Here is a 17,788-nt window from a genome sequence, read left to right as displayed (position 1 = left end):
GGTCTCATTGGAGTTGGATTTTAGAGGATGGGCATGAATTCAAAGTCAGAAAGCTGTGCTGAGGAAGATGGCAAAGGAGGAGAGTTCAGGTCTTTGGAGGTTCTGTTACTTCTAGCAGAGTCACCTCTGAGTATTGTCATTAGTGGAAGAAAAGTGGATGAAAAGATGTAAATTGATTCTCATAAAAACCAAGGAAAGAAGTATTTAGACTGTGACTCTGTGGGGCAGGTGAAGGCAGAGAACTTTTATTTTAATCAATCCTCATCATAAAACATTGATGAGTTCTGAAAAACCCACTGAGACAAAAGAAAATATGCAGAAACTCAATATGTTACAGAAGCTTATTTTTCATCTGTGGGCTTGTACAACTGGTTTCTATTAAAATTTCACAACTATTCAATTTGATGTAAAAACATTAATCACAAATAAGGAGCTTCATTACTGGTGATAGAATGACAAAAAAGAAAATAATACTTGCCCCCAAAGAGCCTAAATTCCACTTGAGATTAGATTCTACCCAGTGAGACAGGGATGGTAGGGTTCAAATTATTTGTGTTGCATGTATGTGTGCCTATGTATGCATATGTGTGTTTTTGTATGGATATATATGTATATATACACAAAAATGTAGTGTGTTTATATACCCTATATAATGAAAGACAGACAGACAGACAGACAGACAGACAGATAGATAGATAGATAGATAGATAGATAGATAGATAGATAGATATGCAGATAAAGATAGAGATAGATGGATGGATTAATCATGTGGCTATTGTTGTTTAGGTGTTTTAGTTGTGTCCAATTCTTTAGGACCCTATCTAATGTTTTCTTGGCACATACCAGAGTGTTTTGCCATTTGCTTCTAGTTCATTTTACAGATGAGAAAACTGAAATAAACAGGGCAAAGTGACATCCCCAGGGTCACACAGCTAGTTAAGAGTCTGAGGTTGGATTTGAATTCAAGTTTTCTTGATTTCAGGCCTGGTGCTCTATCCTCTGTGCTACTTAATATAGAAACTCACACAAGATGGTGTGTATGTGTATATATACATACACACACATATTATGTGAGTTTATATATTAATATTATATGTTATTTATATATAAAGTACACATATAAATAGATACACACAATATCGATATCAATCTATCTAGCTACATAAATACTCACCCATACCACATACCTGTGTAAATAAATTTCTATATATTAATGTGTGTACATATATACACATGTCTGTATACACACATATGCAAACATGCATATATAAGAAAGAGAGAGGTGGGGAATAGGTGTGTATACTAAGAGGTTTGGAAGATCCTGCATAGGTAATGTTGAATGTGTGTGTGTGTGTGTGTGTGTGTGTGTGTGTGTGTGTGTGCACACGCATGTCGGGGGGAAATATTTAAATTAACTACACTAAGATTTTGGGCACATCCTGCATATGTAATATATGTATGTGTATGTTGTATATATTCATATATGCCTATGTGAACACATATGTATTTATTTACATTTGTATATGTGGCTTTTTAAACTGTAAAGCTTTCTAAAAATAAATAGTGGTTCTTCCTATTATTACAGAAGGAGTCATTATCCTCATTTTGTAGAAAGAAGCTAGAGCTATTGTTTATCATACCCCTAGTTAATACTTGGGGGATAGAACCTGAGCACAGCTTCGAGGGCTATGCATTTTTGACCACACCATGACGAAACCCATTCTGTTCTGTCTTAGTCACAGACACCTCTTTCCAGACAGTCTGGTAGAGGAGACTAGATGGACAGAATGGGGCTGAAGCCCCCACTAATAGAGAGGGAGAAACCAACCTGGAAAGACTATTTACAGACCTCCACTCACTAAGCAATGGTATTGTCTGGGGGTCGGCAGGCTTCCATGATTGTGTGTAGTTCAGGAATTTGTTTATTTTTCATTTCTTGGCTTCAAACTTTTTCATTCCTGTTACTGTCTGTTTCAGTCTCTACTCATTTTTTTTTCTTCCTCTTCTCTTGGCAGTAATACTCCTAGTCCCCTACATATACATTTCCTATCCACACACGCATACACACACACACTCCTCAGCTTAACACAAAATAATATTTTACAAAAATGTATCACCCTATAACAAAAGTCTTTTGGGGGAGATGTGGTAGGACAATTTAAAATTCATACCCAAGTATCAAATCTTATGATCAGACTTGGACTCATTTATTGTGTATATTAAAAAAGCTAGAAATGAAGTAAATACAGCTCACAGAAAAATTAATGAAAAATGATAGACTCTTTCAAATGACATTTCCAAGCCCAGTTTTTGCTGCAGCCTTATGTAATCAGACATAATTGTCTGCACATGTTCAGTTACATTACTTCAGAAATGATTCCCAGCTCCACTAGATGACGTCAGGGGTCAATGCTGAACCTGAGATCCTTAATGTTGCTCTCTTCTCTGTTATCCAATTAGAAAGGAAAGACTCCAAAGAGAAGAGCGGTCAGCCACATTTCCTTCCAAGTCATATGCACTCTCTGAGGCTCCCTTTTTTGGGTGTGCCCATGTTCCTGACTCTACATTTTGATTTCTTTTTGAGTAGCTCCCATATGCCAAAATGCAAAACTCCCTTGGGAAAATCCATCTTTTATCTCACAGAAAATTCAGGCCCATATAGAGGTGGGTGCATGTATGCTTAGGGGTGAGTAGAAACATATTATCAAATCCTGAGGCAGTTCATCCTCAAAATTCCCCTATTCCCAGCTCAACTGGGAAATGAGAACTTCCCTTACACATTTCCAGATATCTTGCCTTGACTTTTGGAGAAACAGTCAGTCATGGAACCCTTGAAAAGACAGAAGGAACCTGAATGCTGCCTCTTCTTCCTACCTCATTTCTTGATACCTTTCCACAGAAAGGACTTGAACGCCCAATGGGTAGGTTCAATAGAGTCAACCTGGCCCTCTGATTATCACAAGCAGAAAAGTCTTAATGGGCAGTAGGAAAAGGATAACCTACTAAGGAAGATAGTAAACAATCCATCTCTCTTCCACTCTCCCAAAAGATTTTATCTTCATTACCCTTCAATTTGTGGTCATCCCTATAGCAAAATATCTATCAAAATCTTTAGTATTGAGTCCCTTCCCTGTTGTCTGAGCCTCCAGTGACCTCTAAAAGCCCAGAAAATAACCCCCAGTCCAGAAAACAGACTCCTTTTCCAGGCTACCCTCTTGTCCCAGCTTGCTGTCACCGCTGTTGAGATGGTGGACGATTGATCTGAGAAATGAAGTTGGATTGCTGTCCCAAATCTACACTCGGTTCTCCTTGTGTCTGTCTGATCGATTTCACTCTGTGCGATATAGCTTGTCGCTATGAATTTTCATGCTCTCCGGGAGCCGCCAGCGCACCCAAGAACAAGTAGAAGATGGTTCATCTCTCATCTCCCCCCCACCCAACCCCCTCACCATCTTAATTTTTTTAAAATTTCTTTTGTTACAGACTGACTGGAGCAAATTTTATTTTTAGACAGTGACCCTGGTTGCAATAGATTCTGGCTACTAGCTCTCTTGCTAGGGTTCCCAGCCCTCAGACTGTGGTGACATTTCCTACCACTATTGTACTAGGTGTCACCTGTTTAGCAGTCTCTCTCTGCTGAATGCATGTGGCCGCAGGTGCTATGCAAACACTGATTGTGTCTGACAGCCTTAGATGCCAGCTGCCTGCATGAAGCCTGCCCAATCCCCACTTTTTTGTGGGTAGAATGCTGCCGTTGGCATGACCGATACAGAAGTGATAAACTAGGTGACCGTAAAACTAAGACAAGTCCTACTAAGTGGCATTCTGAGCCCTATGGCTTTGAAATAATTGGTAATGATAGAATGAAAAAGGAAGGGAGCAAAATGAAAAAAAAACCTATTTTTTTCTTACACTGATGCCCTGCGGACTGTACATCTGACTGGCTGCAAGTCCGTCACTGTATCCTCCTGTCTGGCTGATAACATGGCGAAGGGTATCCACCTAAACAGATGAAGAACAACAGAAGGGAAAATTAGCAAAACAGAAAGAGAAATTCGTCATCATTCATCATCATCATCATCATCATCATCATCATCGGGCAAGAAAGATTTTGGGGAAGCCAAACCAGTGTCATGTTTGTGAGGGGTCCCCTTGTTGAACACAGGATTCAGTAGAGGGAAGTACCTGCAATCACTCCATCAACAGCTCTGAATACAATTCTCAAGTCCATAAAGAGACCACAAAGGGTGAGATGAAAAGCAGGTGACCTCACTTAGAGGGAAGCAGATTCACTAAGAAAGCATATGAAGATATGAACAGGGGAAAGTGTAGAGCATTTAACCATTACCCTTTGCTACAGGTGAGCCTATATAGTTTTTCAATTCCCCAATATTCTTTAAACCCAGATCTCTGATTGGAGGAGGCTTGGGAAGTCATTTCAGAGAATAGCCAACTTTTTGATCATTTGGCCAGTCCGTTCCAAACATATTTCCAGGGCAATGTTTTCCAAGCTAGATCACCGACAAGCTGGCTAACCCCAGACAATAATGCTTCCTGGTATGCATCCAGAGCTGGGAACTGGATTCATCTGGATCAGAAATTTCCAGAAATTCTCCACCCCTTTTAGATAGCATCATGATTGGAGAAAAGAAAAGGCTTCTACTTTACTGAGGAGCAGTGAGGTTTTTAGAATGCCTTTGTTTCCAAACAAGGATGTATACTTGTCAAAAGAAACTGAAGTCCCTCCTCTCCAAATGTGATAAAAGAAACATGTCTATTGCCCTGGATTGGGTGGCTTTTTGGTTAAGAATGAAAACACAACATGATCATATATTTGCCCATTTATTATTTTTCCTCCTTTTTAAGTAGATCTTGAGCTCTGGTGTCCAAGGTAAGTGAAGGAAACCTGGAAATGCGAGACAACACTTTGAACTCCTAATCCCTTTCCTTTAGCAAAAAAGAACATAGACGTTGGTTCCCCTTGCCAAGTGTGCATTGGAATACCTTGACTCCTAACCTGCCTTCCTAGTATAACTGTCAAGCCAGAGCCAAATGCATTCACAAAGTGTGGACGAGATTCCCCAAGACAATGGTTGTTGTTGCTTTTTATTTTATTTTTGTTTTTGTTTTTGTTTTTGTTTTTTTGTTTGGTGGTGAGGTTGGTTGGTTGGTTGGTTGGTTGGTTGATTTGATTTTTTTTTTCTTTCTCTCTGTACAGGTGCGGGAAATTGCCAATACCATGGAGGGCTCCCATTCGCTTGGCAGTACATTGGCTGGGTCCCTACCTGTGACTGCACGTTGGCTCCAACCTGGGCCCCTTGGTAAGAATCCCCATTGAGTGACTGCACGCTCATGAACAAATCTCCAGAGTTTGACATGTTAAAAGAACTGGAAGAACCTGAAAAGGAAAGAGTGAGGCACCTGAATCATAGAAAGGAAAAGGATCAATCCCCGCAACTCTCAGCCAAGAGGAAGGACATCATGCAAAGCAATTCCCCCCAATGAAAATGAAAATCCAAAACAACAACAAAAACACAGTTTGGTTAGTAGTATGAAGAAGAGAGCAAGCAATAAAGGGTGCCCACTGTTGAGGTTATGCAAAGCTCCAAGATATGACATATTGCCAGCAAGACTTGATCCTTTTGGTGGCTTCCAAGCTGGGAAAGAGGAAGTAGTTCCATTCATGTCATCTCAATCTTCCTGGACAATAGAGGTGGTCTCCAATGAGACCTCACTCAGTCTTATGACTGTCCATGGGACTAGTCAAATCTGGAGAAATGGGACAAGATAATGTCAATCAAGTCACCCATAAGAGCAGAGTGACCTCTTTTATCTATAATAAATGTGCTGCTTCCATAATATTTTTTTTTTACTATCCATGGAGTAGCACTACATGGGAGGGTAATTATAAAGGCAATGAGTATCTTGTCTAAGAATTTGTCTTTTATTAAGAATGCCTTGTCATTCTTTATTTCCAGGAAAGTAATGTCCAAGATGGCCTTAAGGGCATTAGGAGAATGATAAACTTAATCATTCTATGTCATCTACCTAGAGAAATGAAAGAAAGAAAGAAAGAAAGAAAGAAAGAAAGAAAGAAAGAAAGAAAGAAAGAAGAAAATCATGGACCAAGGATCCTCCCTAATTTGGTATAGATAATAATATGGGTTTGTAGATTGAGGTAGAAAACTAACTTTTCTAAAGATTTTCAGCTATCTGGAATGGAGACCTAGTTTTAATAATACTATTCTACTCTTCTTTGTCTTCTTTGTTCCAATAGATCACAATCTGAATGGATGCAAGAGGGGGAAAAGGCTCAGAATTATTCTGGAAATTATCGTGCAGCTCAGCGCATTAAGAGAGAAAGCTCAACGTGCAAAGTTTGGTTATAAACATGATATTAGCCTTGAAAGGGAGAGACTTCAGGGGCCCAGGTCAGCTCCATTCTACTCCGTCCAAGCCCATTCTGCTCAAATTTGCTCCCTTCCCACACATCTTGACAGCCATCATCTGTGTGGAATCGCCCAGCAATGATTCATGCGTAGGCTCTGACACTTGATTTCTGGTTTCTTTACAAAGACAGGAATTTGAACTCTTCTAAAATGACCTTCCTGACAAATTGGAGAAGTTGGGGCTAAAGGAATTATATCTCCTGCCCTTAAAAAAAGTATTGCTTAACTATTATTGGTATTCAACTTGTAGAAAAAACCACTAACCAATCTTGCTTAATGTTCATGTTTTCAGCACATTTTGGTATTGTTATCAAAGATTATAGAAGTTTGTAATACATGGAATTGAAGTGGAAAGAATCCCCAAGAAGCAAGTTGGGGTTATTTAAAATAGCTAAAATTTCACTAGTTAGAACCCCCATAATGAGTCAAAGACAAAAGACTCAATTACATCTTCTCTTAAAAACTTTAGGAAATTATTTAAAGAGAAGCCCAAATGTGCAAGAATTAAGTATTTCTAGAGGGTGCTGGATCGCCAGGTCCAAAATTTTTGTTCTCTTCCCAGTATCTAAAATGGGAATCTTCACTTCAATCCTGGTTCCATTTGAGACTTTTCTCCTTCTATCCCAGTAGCTTTCTCTGCCCTCATGGCACCCTTCTCTGTCCATCTAGGCTAACATCACTCCAAGTTCCACTTCTGACTCTCCAGATATTTCTACTTTCTAGCTTCATTCTATGTCTTATCTTCCTTCCCATTAGGATATGAGATCCTTGTAGGTATTGTGCTTTTTGCCATTGCTTTTTTTTTTTGGTATTCCCACAATTTAGTACAGTATAAGTCTTTAGTAGTTGTTCTAACTAGGAGATAGTAACTAGAAAGCTGGACTCAAAACCTGGGTTCCAGTAAGTCAAATAGTTTCTCAACTTTAAGCAGCTCTAATACTATAAATTACCAGAAAGCTACTTGTCATTGGTAATAAATAAACAAATAAATAAACATTTCATCAACTGGGATTTCCCTATATTAATGAAATCACAGAAACAGTCCATGACTCTGTTTGACTCATCTTCAAAGATGGAAAGCATGTGTGGAAAGAAGATAGAATTTTTTGCCAGATCTGTATGACCCACCACCTTGATCATATCAAGAATGTTTAATCTGGATGCCACCCTTTCTACTTTGGTACAGAAAAGAAAAGCCATTTTGATGAAGCTATTTGATATACAACAGAAAGAACAGCACCATGATTAGGACATATTGTGATCAACATTTGGAATTTTTTCCCCAGATCATTTGATTGTCATTGTGTCTACTAATTTCACTGATAAAAGCCTCCCAACAACATCTCTTGTACCTTAAACACAAATTCCATTGGAGTCAACCTGAAGACTCCTTCTTAAATGCTATTTTATATTGTCTATTTTCAGGCAAATAATGGGTAGGTTCAGGTGAATTGTGATCTGTATTACTGTAAGGAGTACCCACATTAGTGAGATCACAGTTCCAGCCGCTGCATTAGAGTTTAAAATGTGGCCATTTTTTATTTCTCTTTCCCTTCAAAACTTGCCTAAGATACCCATATGTTGGACAATTGGCAGGTGTTTTATTGGAAATCAGTACCCAAACTAGTGGGGGAAGCACCTCCAAAGAAGCCAAATGCATTCCAACTAACAAGACAGAAGCCGGGTAGATAGGTGAGTTGCCATTTATAAGATATATACTGCAATTGACACAGATTATTTCAAAAAATATATGTGCATAGATAAATTATAAATATGTCTGGCTGCTTAATGTACACAGAGATAAATATGCGCATACCAATGTATTTCATGTACAAATGCATTTGTATCACAGCAGTAATTGCAGAGATAGCCCCTTCTGCTGTTGGCAATGCTGTCTCAGCACTTTGTCATCTCTATACATGCATGTATGAACATGGCCATGGCCTCTGACTCTCTGATAAGGATCTGGGGGCCAGGAGTGGCCTGAGAGAAGAATAGGTCACTATTAAAACCACAAACTGGCAGATGGAAGTCCTTACCAATGATCTAAGAAACACAGGGACTGAAGACAGCATGGGAACCTACAAAGGCACTATTCGTAAAGTTGATAACCTATTGAAAAGTATCCAATTTATAGTCAAATTTTAAATGAACCCTCTTGAGGTCTTCCAAGAGCTGAAGAAAATCACCTGTCTAGCTGAGAAGGTCATTCTGGGACTTTTCCTGCAGGTTGTTATGAAGTGATAGCCAATTACTGAAAGCACTTTTTAAGATGCACCTTCTTTCAGTTCATTATTCTCCTTTACTTATCTTACAGGACTTCAACTCCCTTCATCTTCCCCTCCATCTACTGTCATCTAATCTGTGTAGATGAGTAATAAACATTCTCCATGAACTTGACTTCCACAGTTTTTGTGGTTTCCCATTTGAATCTTCCTTCTCTGCCAATCTCTCTTTTGTTCTCCACTCGTGGAAAAACTATTAAGGGTGAATATTATTCTGTGTAAAGGAAGGTCTTTGACATAGTGGATGAAATTGCACTGATTGGAGTCAAGAAGATATCTTTCTGAGTTCAAATCTGGTCTCAGATACTTAATAACTGTGAGACCCTGGGCATATCACTTAGCCCTGTTAACCACAATTTCCTTATTTGTAAAAATGAGCTGGAGTAGGAAATGGCAAACAACTCCAGTACCTCTGCCAAGAAAACCCCAAGGGTCAAGGAGATTCAGATACAACTGAAGAACAATGCAAAATAATAGCTTCCTGGGATGAAGTCTATTCATTGAACCTGCCACCTACATTTTAGGGCAGTGAAAAAAAAACTCAGAAGGCTATATGGTGCTGGGACAGAGAGATGAAAATCTTGATCAATTTACAGAAAGTCACTTTAAAAAAGAATCCTGAATGTACACTCTGGCCAGGGTCAAGACTAGGGGAGGAAATGTCTACATTATAATAAAATATACAAGTTTTAAACTTTTTTTAAGGAATAAAATTTTCTCTTTGTTAAGTGACTTCCCTTACTACAAAGATAATATAACAACAGTTTGGAAGGAAAAACACAATAACTTACAGCTTTCTGCAGTGAACAAAAGAGTATATTGAAGTTGGGAAGAGCTGAGATTATGTCTGTTTTCAAATACTTACTAGAGATGTGACTTTAGAAAAAAGTCACTTAGCCTTTTTAGCCTGCTAGCTGTAAAAATGGAGGTAACAGGTGAAATCTATAAGTTCAAAAGGTTCTGCAACTAAAATATTAGCCCCTGATAGGTGGCATAATGGCCAGATGCTGGACCTGCAGTCAAGAAGTTTAAATTCAGTCTCAGACACTTATTAGCTGGCAAGTTGCTTTACCTTTGCCTGACTCAGTTTCTTCATCTACAAAATAGGGATATAGTGAAAATAGGTTTAATAACTACCTCAGGGGTGGCATGAAGATGAAATAGGATAACTGTAAATGAGATTTGCAAACTTTAAAGTGTAGTAGAAGTAATATAATTCTTATTATTGGTATGATGATGATGACGATGACAATGAAGAGACTCTCCATCCCTAATAGTTGAAATATCTATTTTGGAAGTTAAAAGTTCCCATAGCTGATTTGAACAGGAAAATGAAGGTCGCATAGAAATGTCACTCAGATACATTCATGGAATATATGATGTTAAAAATCACTTATCTGAAATACAGACTAATCCCCTCTAAATTCCCAAACTTTTACCAAGGAACCTGGTTGGTACATGTAGATGAGAACACAGATGTGATCAAAGAACTGCAATACTCCAAGATAAATTTCCAGTGACTAAAACTATAAAAATAATCTTCTTTATGACTTCCTTATAAAAGTCTACTTCAAAGAGTTTGATTCAGTTTTTCAAAACACACAAAATATAACAATGAAGACTTTTCTAGAACAATAAGGATAAATTACTTTTTAACTTCATGTTGACATAACATTAATTTACTCTCTCTATATATAGAGAAGGATATACATATATAATAAGTATCCTCTCATTCCTCCAAACAGTTTGAGCAATTACAATGGAAAAATATCATGCCTATTTCCTAAATTGAGTCACTGAGGCACGGGTTACTTGAACTATCTGGTCAGTTGAACTATCTAGACAAGTTTTGGGTACACAGAAAAAAACCTAGAACTATTGTGTTTTATTACCCTTCACATAATCTCAGGCAACCATTCTCGTGAAAATTGGTTTTCTATCTTCCTTTTTTTCCTCCTGACCTAGAGCAATTATTCCTGCCTTCTGCAATAAACAAAGCTTGGCTTTACTCCTGCGTAGCCTGAGCAGAAGGGTCGTCTTGTGGAATGTGGCATTCCACAGACTGTTTAAGTTAAGGTTTTAAGTTTTCACACTTTACAGGCAGGAATGACATCCTTGTTGTTTCCCATTCTATTTAGAAATCGGAAGGAAAAAGATGGAAGTGGAGAGGGAGGGAGGAAGAGATGGAAGGAGAAGAAGGAAAACAGGTAAGGGAGCAAAGAGGGAGAAAGTGTTTGTGAGAGAGAGAGAGAGAGAGAGAGAGAGAGAGAGAGAGAGGAGAAAAACACTGACAGAAGGAATTCTTTCCCTTGGTCTCAAAAAGAAAATAAAAAGGTCCCTTGAGGACTTATTAGACGAGTCACAGATCCCTATTATACTTATAGCTTCTCTGGATACTTCACCTCCTACAATGCTGTGTATATTATGCAAACATTTTTAAGGGAACTGAGCTGTGGGGACAAAGTCCAAATGAACTACACTTTCCCCAATCTGAAAGTCACCAAGCTTTCTGACAGAGTCATACCATCTCTGCCACTCAAAGAGTTAAAGAGAATGAGGGAATTCTAGACTTCAAAGCTTCCACACAAAATGGAAGCATTTTGCCAATTCCATGGGTTGACTTGAACATTTCAATATCTTACTTGGAAACTGTGCCACTTTAAGACCTAATAAAGTAAGAATCTGTCTAATTCATCAGGGCTCCCAAAAGCCATATGTTTTAAAGGTGGAAGGGGCATTCAAAACCAATTAGTCTCCCTCCTTCATTTTAAAGGTGAGAAAATTAAGGTCCAAAGAGGTTGAGATTCAGCATGTTGACAGTAGAATTTATTTCATTCTTCAATTTTTATTGCTTAGTCTAATGCCTGATGTATAGTAAAATGCAATAAATGATTTTTTTTTCATCCATTCAGTGTTAAGGCTATGGTCACACAGAGAACAAGTTCAAATAGCAGTGCTCAAATTAGAATTTGAAGCTTTTGACTCCATGTTCAGTTTTCTTCACTACTTATGAGAGATGAAAGGCCTTAGATACAGATTCTTCTTTTGAAGAAAAAAATAATTAACTTCTTATGTTCCCTATCAAAAAATTAAAAAAAAAACAGGGCTGCCATTCAGCGGTCACTACAATGGACTATGAACACCATAAAAATTGGTGCTTAGGATGAATATGTAGGAACATTTATTTGAATTATCTTTCCACTGAAAACAGTGCCCAAATTTGTTATTTTTGGGTTTTCTCCTTTCAAAGACATTTTCTACTCTCACTCTCCATTCTTTGTTCTCCTAGCATTGCCTCTTGCTGGTGATATAATACATATAATGGAAGATAAAATGCATATAAGGTTCTCTGCAAACTTTTTCACATTATTTAAATGAACTATTATTATAACAAAAAAGGTAGGTGTTCCATCCTCACCCAGTAAATCTGACCACTGGCCAACTTCCAAGGGGTAAATTACATTTTGTATACAGTATATTCAAATTGATAGGTGACATTCTTTTTTCACGTCATAAAAGTATCTTTCCTGTACAAGGTTTCAGAAGAAACACTCTGGTGAGACCCAGAAAATAGGACCTTAACTACCACAGTTAGAGTCTAGAGGCACAAAGTTCCCAAGTCACCTGAACCTTGACCAACTTCCAATTCATCTACATCATTTTAACATTAATCCATCTGTCATTTTCAAATTATAACTAATTTCAATTAGAATGTTTCCCTTTGAAATCACTGATCATCTATCTGGTTCATCAGGGCAAACAACTCATTTGAAGTTTAAGTATTTGTAAGTTCTGGAGTTATCTGACTAAAGATCTTATGTTAGTTTTAGGAGCAAAGAAGAGAAAAGCCTTTTTAAAGTTATTTTCCCCCTCAAGAAGATGTTTATCTTTTGAAGTTCCAAGCTACTAGAAAGAGTGAATATTTTCCTCACTTTGCCTAATTTACAGCAAAAACGATGAAGACATTCTTTCACTCATAATTTCTATCAACATAGGCATGATTAAAACCTTTGGCTCAGTTGTCTATAGCTATCCAATCTTTGTGTCCTCAGAAGTCACAGAAGGAAATTCTTAGAAAGCTATAATTAAAAGACTGATGTAATACAATGTCTCATGATAACAGGACTATGGATTTTGAACTGGACCAGGTCTTAGAAAGCATTTACCCCAAACACATTCACCCCAGTGCTTAGAAAACATTTACCTCAAAAGTTTGTGACTTGTGCAAAGTCACGTAGACACTAGGGTCAGTTTGAATCCATGCCCCGGGACTCCCAATTCTTGAACTCTTTCCACTGAAGCATGCATATAAATCAAAACTGAACAATTTTTAAAAGATGGAAAAGTTTGGGGGGGGGCCTGAAAATACTGACCTTTCTCTTTAGGAAAGCTATGAAATTAAGACTACAGTACATAGATAAAGAAAGTACACAGTTCTTTTATTCCTATAGACTAGTCATAAATCAAAAGCTATTCATGATCAAGCTATTTTGTGCCAGAGAAAGATAAATGTGGTTTGGAGACTAAATCGATTATAATCACGTTCACTATATTGCTGAGCATATAGTAAGTGTTTAATAAATGCTGGTTAAATTTGGGTTGATCCTTTTATCTTTTTTCAGAAACATTTAGCACATTTTCACCAATCCAAACAAGAAGAAAAAAAGGTGAATATATCAACCTTCCAAAGGGACACAACCAATATGGTAGCCACCAATCTAAGAAATGACCATTTGACAACAAAGGACATTTTTCATTTTTGAGACATTTATTGGCCATACTGTGAAAAGCACAAAGTACCTATTTACTCAGGGGCAGTGGTAGGGTTAGGAAGAAGAAGGTTGTACTGACTTTTGTATTTTTTTTAACATACTGGTTTAAAAACTCCCAAACAACTATTATTTACACATATTTTGATTTAAGCAAATACAAACCAAAAATAATTAGGCAGCTCTCTAGCTTAAGAAAGTCTCCAGTCAGAGATAAGTGTGCATGTTTAGCACTCAAAAGTCCACAGGGTAACAAAGCAATGGGCATGACCCAACATGTCATCGATAACAAGTCAGTTGGAGGAAAGAAGAAAACTTCAGTTAAAGAAACAGGCTGTTTTAAAGCCCCAATTGTGTCATTAAATAGTCTATAAACTAGCTGGTGTTGACTTGAGAAATTTTTCATAAAGACATGTCAAACAGTCCAAGATCTACTATAGTTCAAGCATTAGAAGGTCAACATCATTGTCAAAGTTCAAACTTACTTAATGAGTAAGATTTTTAAAATTTTGTTTAGTTTTTAACAAATATTTCTTTTCTAAGAGAAAAAAAGCACCAAACATTATTTTTCCTTCCATAGTTCAGAAAAATCAAGACAACATTTCATTGACTTAAATCTAGGTTCTATATATTCTAAAAAATTCACACTCTTGGCAAGAGGTTCTGTAAGAGGGGGTAAAAAACCCCCCAACAATACAGTATAATGATCAACTTTGACATGAGTGGTATGAACACATATTCACAAAAATAAAACCCAGCAAACACATCATATGTGCGCCCACACACACTCACATACAGAATGATGCTGTGACAGGAGACCAGGAATCTGGGAAAGATGAATTAATCACTGTGAAATTTCCTTTGAAGTGAATGGAATGAAAAACAACCAAATATAAATAGGAACTTTTAAAAAAATAGGTATATAAATAACTCTAGCCTTGTTTGTAGACCAGAGCATTTTAATGAGATGCTTGTGAAAGGAATGTAAAACCCACATAGAATGCAGACTTGCAGGTGATCTAGACATTAGGAGAGGCGCAGCAAAGACTAGATGATTGAAGAGTGGTTCATAAGCTTCTTTTGTGTCATGAACGAAGCCTAGGAACCCCTTCTCAGAAAAACTGTTTTTAAATATATAAAATAAAATGAATAAGCTTACAAAGGAAATAAATTGCATTTAAATTCAGTTTTATATATACATATATATGGATATATCTTTATAAATATATTTTAAAAACAATTCACAAATAAAACTAAGAATGATAGAACATTATGGGAATCAATGATGCTGCCCTTCCCTCCCTCTACCCCAAACGCATAACAATGAATTGGCTGTAAGAAAAGTTTTGTTTATTAGGTCATTCAGGTGAGAAAAGGGAGATCTCATTAAACCTATAAAATGTTCGAAGAGGACCCTTATGCAAAAATATTTCAATTGGAACTTGTCCATGCAAAATCCCAGCAAGTTTCTCTCATGACAATAGCATGAATAGGTTGTTCTTTAGAAATGGGTCAAAACCCCAAAACGATAACAGAAAAATAAGTGAACAATAAAACACACATAAATATAACCCATCAAAAATCTGAACAATGAAAGAAAAGAAAAGACCCAATGGAATAAAAAGCAAATGTAAGAAACAAACAAGAACAATTTGAACAAAACAAAACAAAAAACTAACCAGCTGAATTGGGAGTTGAGGGTGAGTTAGCTTGGCTTCCATGGGCTGACACATTGGTAGCTGTGACAGCCGTTTTGGCAGCATAAATATTGGCTTCCTCTTGAAATTTACCTATGTTCTTCTTGTACCGGATTCGCTTATTTCCAAACCAGTTTGACACCTAGAGCAAGGTTCAAGAAAAGATAAGAAAATTAATATTGCACCTTTCACTAATTTTTGGCAGGGGGAGGGGAATAAGGAAACAAAGTCAGTTGATTAGTATCCTTCATTTTAATTTTCCAAATGAAGTCTTTGATTTGAATATGTTTTTCTCCTTCCTTCCTTCCTTCCTTCCTTCCTTCCTTCCTTCCTTCCTTCCTTCCTTCCTTCCTTCCTTCCTTCCTTCCTTCCTTCCATTTGTTCCAACATTGTAGGCTGAAAAAAGTCCCACAGTTGGTAGTAGAATAACAAAGAGAAAAATCTTGGGTCTATCTTTATGACCTTTGTCAAGTCCTTTCATCTCCCTGCATCTCAATTTTCTCTCTCATAATGAAAAACCTGGACTATATGATTTCTAAGGTTCTTTTGAGGTCTAAAATCATACAGTCCAATAGGATCATGCATGGTGATCACTATGTCTATAATTTTAGTTTGGTGAAGACATAAAAAGAAAAATCAGGAAAGATTCTTCACTTGAACCCTTAGGAATCCTTTTAATTTGGTGAACACAATTCAAATTTGACCATCTGGTATTTACCTACATTTTAAAATAGAATTAGAAAGAGCTACATGGAAAAAAGAAATGAATCATATGACCCAGGCAAAGGATTAAATCATGAATCAGTGGGAAGGCTATATCTTAAATGATCATTATAAATATATAGAAACCTAGAGACAGGTAACATTAATGTTAACTAAAGTTTGCTAACTTTCTATAACAAAAACATATCACAAGATCATAGATTTACAACTGGAAGGAACAATCATCTTATCTTTTATATGAGGAAATATGGCTCAGATAAGTTATATAATGATCACTGACCAAAGTAAGATTTGTGCTGAGGTCCAATGATTTCAATTCTAGCACATTTACCAATGTACCCAAGTGCCTCCAATTTAAATATGTAACATATTTATGTATGTGTGTGTGAGTACACATACATATAGTATAATTATCAAATTTCTTACATGCATTTATTCACTTATGACCAATAAAAACAAGGAAACCCCTGATTGTCCCACTGAATATAAAGTTTTACTTATGAAAGCTAATGAACAAATTCAATCCAATTCACTTTACTAATTCATTTCCCTTTTGTTACTCATAGCAATTGTCACTGGTCCCTTTTCTTTCTACAATGATGGAGAACTTGTAGACCAAAGTGGGGAAGTTGTTGAGGTCAAATTTGAATACTATGATTCTTTCCTTGGGGAGATAAGCATTATGCATATGTGTTAAAATATGCACTGTGTTAAAATATTTCTGATTTTATTGACTTCAGTTTTGTCCTCAATTTAGTTGACAGAGGTAGCTTTGAAAAACTGTATGAGAATAAAATTGAATCAAAGAATACAGGTACTAGGCTATCATTTGGTGATATTTCATGAAGTAAAAGAAATCTTTATGTGAATAATCACTGATTAAATAAATGTAGGGGTATAAATTTATATATTGTTCTGTTTTCCTCTTAAAACTTCAATGTCTTGTATTTGATTTCCTCTTTTACTTATTACATTTCCCTCAAAATGACAGATCTTGATCACTCTGTTTTGAGGTCTTACTTCTCAGGAAGCAATCAGCAACTTGCCTTATCTGGACTAAGAGCACTAATTCTTGTGGCATTAACTAATACAAGGAGTATAAGATTGGCTTCCAGAAATTTGCGTATAAATTGATTGTGCTGGAACGTAGAATATATTTCCCCATGGAAACAAATATAAATTTCATAGTCATTTTCTCAGACTGGTCCACAAAATCTTATTTAAGCTATATTTTAATAGCAATACCATATGTAATGGGAAATGGTAAAAAAATACTGTTATTATAGTAATAATTAAAATAGAAAAAATAGTAAAATCAACTAAGAAAAAGGTATTGTTTTGAAAATTGATCCTGGACTCTGTTGCATAAAGAACAGTGGGTTTATTAATTAGAGGAGCCTGAGAAAATTGAAGAAGATTTCTGTAGAGATATTGAAGGGACCTTTTAAGTGCTTTCTGATAGGGAACCATAAGAGTATCATTTCTTTAATACATACAATTTCACTTCAAACCTTATGGTATTCCTTCTCCTTGATAATAGCATAGTCTTAAACTTATCAGTAATGATTAGAATAATTATTTGGCTAATAAATGTAATGAAGAAAGGGAGACAGAGAATAAGAAAAGAGAGGGGAAAGATGATTTTCCCCCCTTAGATAAAATTAGAATTTTAAAGATTGGGGGTGGGGAGCAGAGAAGGTAACAGAAGATATGAGTATGTATGCGTGTGTGGAGGGGCTGGGAAGGAAGAAAAGAAAGAGAATGCCAGAGGTAGAAATAATTATATTCTGAGTACAGAAGAAAGAAGAGAAGGAAGGATGCTGAATGTAGGATTCCAGAGAGGGGAAGAAAGGAGGTGGTGGGGA

The 17,788-nt window shown here is 36.7% G+C and overlaps 1 protein-coding gene across 2 annotated transcripts in view; it reads right to left on the bottom strand.

Moving 5' to 3' along the window:
• The window catches only part of PBX1 (PBX homeobox 1), a 325,099-nt gene that overhangs the window by 25,745 nt on the left and 281,566 nt on the right, over window positions 1-17,788 (bottom strand). The window contains exons 6-8 of one of the 2 annotated variants that reach the window (XM_074221876.1): window positions 15,183-15,342; window positions 5,286-5,398; window positions 3,913-4,002 (exon numbers count right to left, since the gene is read on the bottom strand). In XM_074221876.1, the coding sequence (XP_074077977.1) occupies window positions 3,913-4,002; window positions 5,286-5,398; window positions 15,183-15,342 (363 nt within the window). The remainder of the gene's footprint in view (window positions 1-3,912; window positions 4,003-5,285; window positions 5,399-15,182; window positions 15,343-17,788) is intronic. The other variant, XM_074221877.1, reaches the window with a different exon arrangement.

This window comes from Macrotis lagotis, chromosome 2 (genome assembly GCF_037893015.1).
Source record: "Macrotis lagotis isolate mMagLag1 chromosome 2, bilby.v1.9.chrom.fasta, whole genome shotgun sequence".
Classification (NCBI taxonomy): Eukaryota; Metazoa; Chordata; class Mammalia; order Peramelemorphia; family Peramelidae; genus Macrotis; species Macrotis lagotis.
The sequence above is the reverse complement of the archived record's forward strand: the minus strand, read 5'-3'. Positions and strand labels throughout refer to the sequence as shown.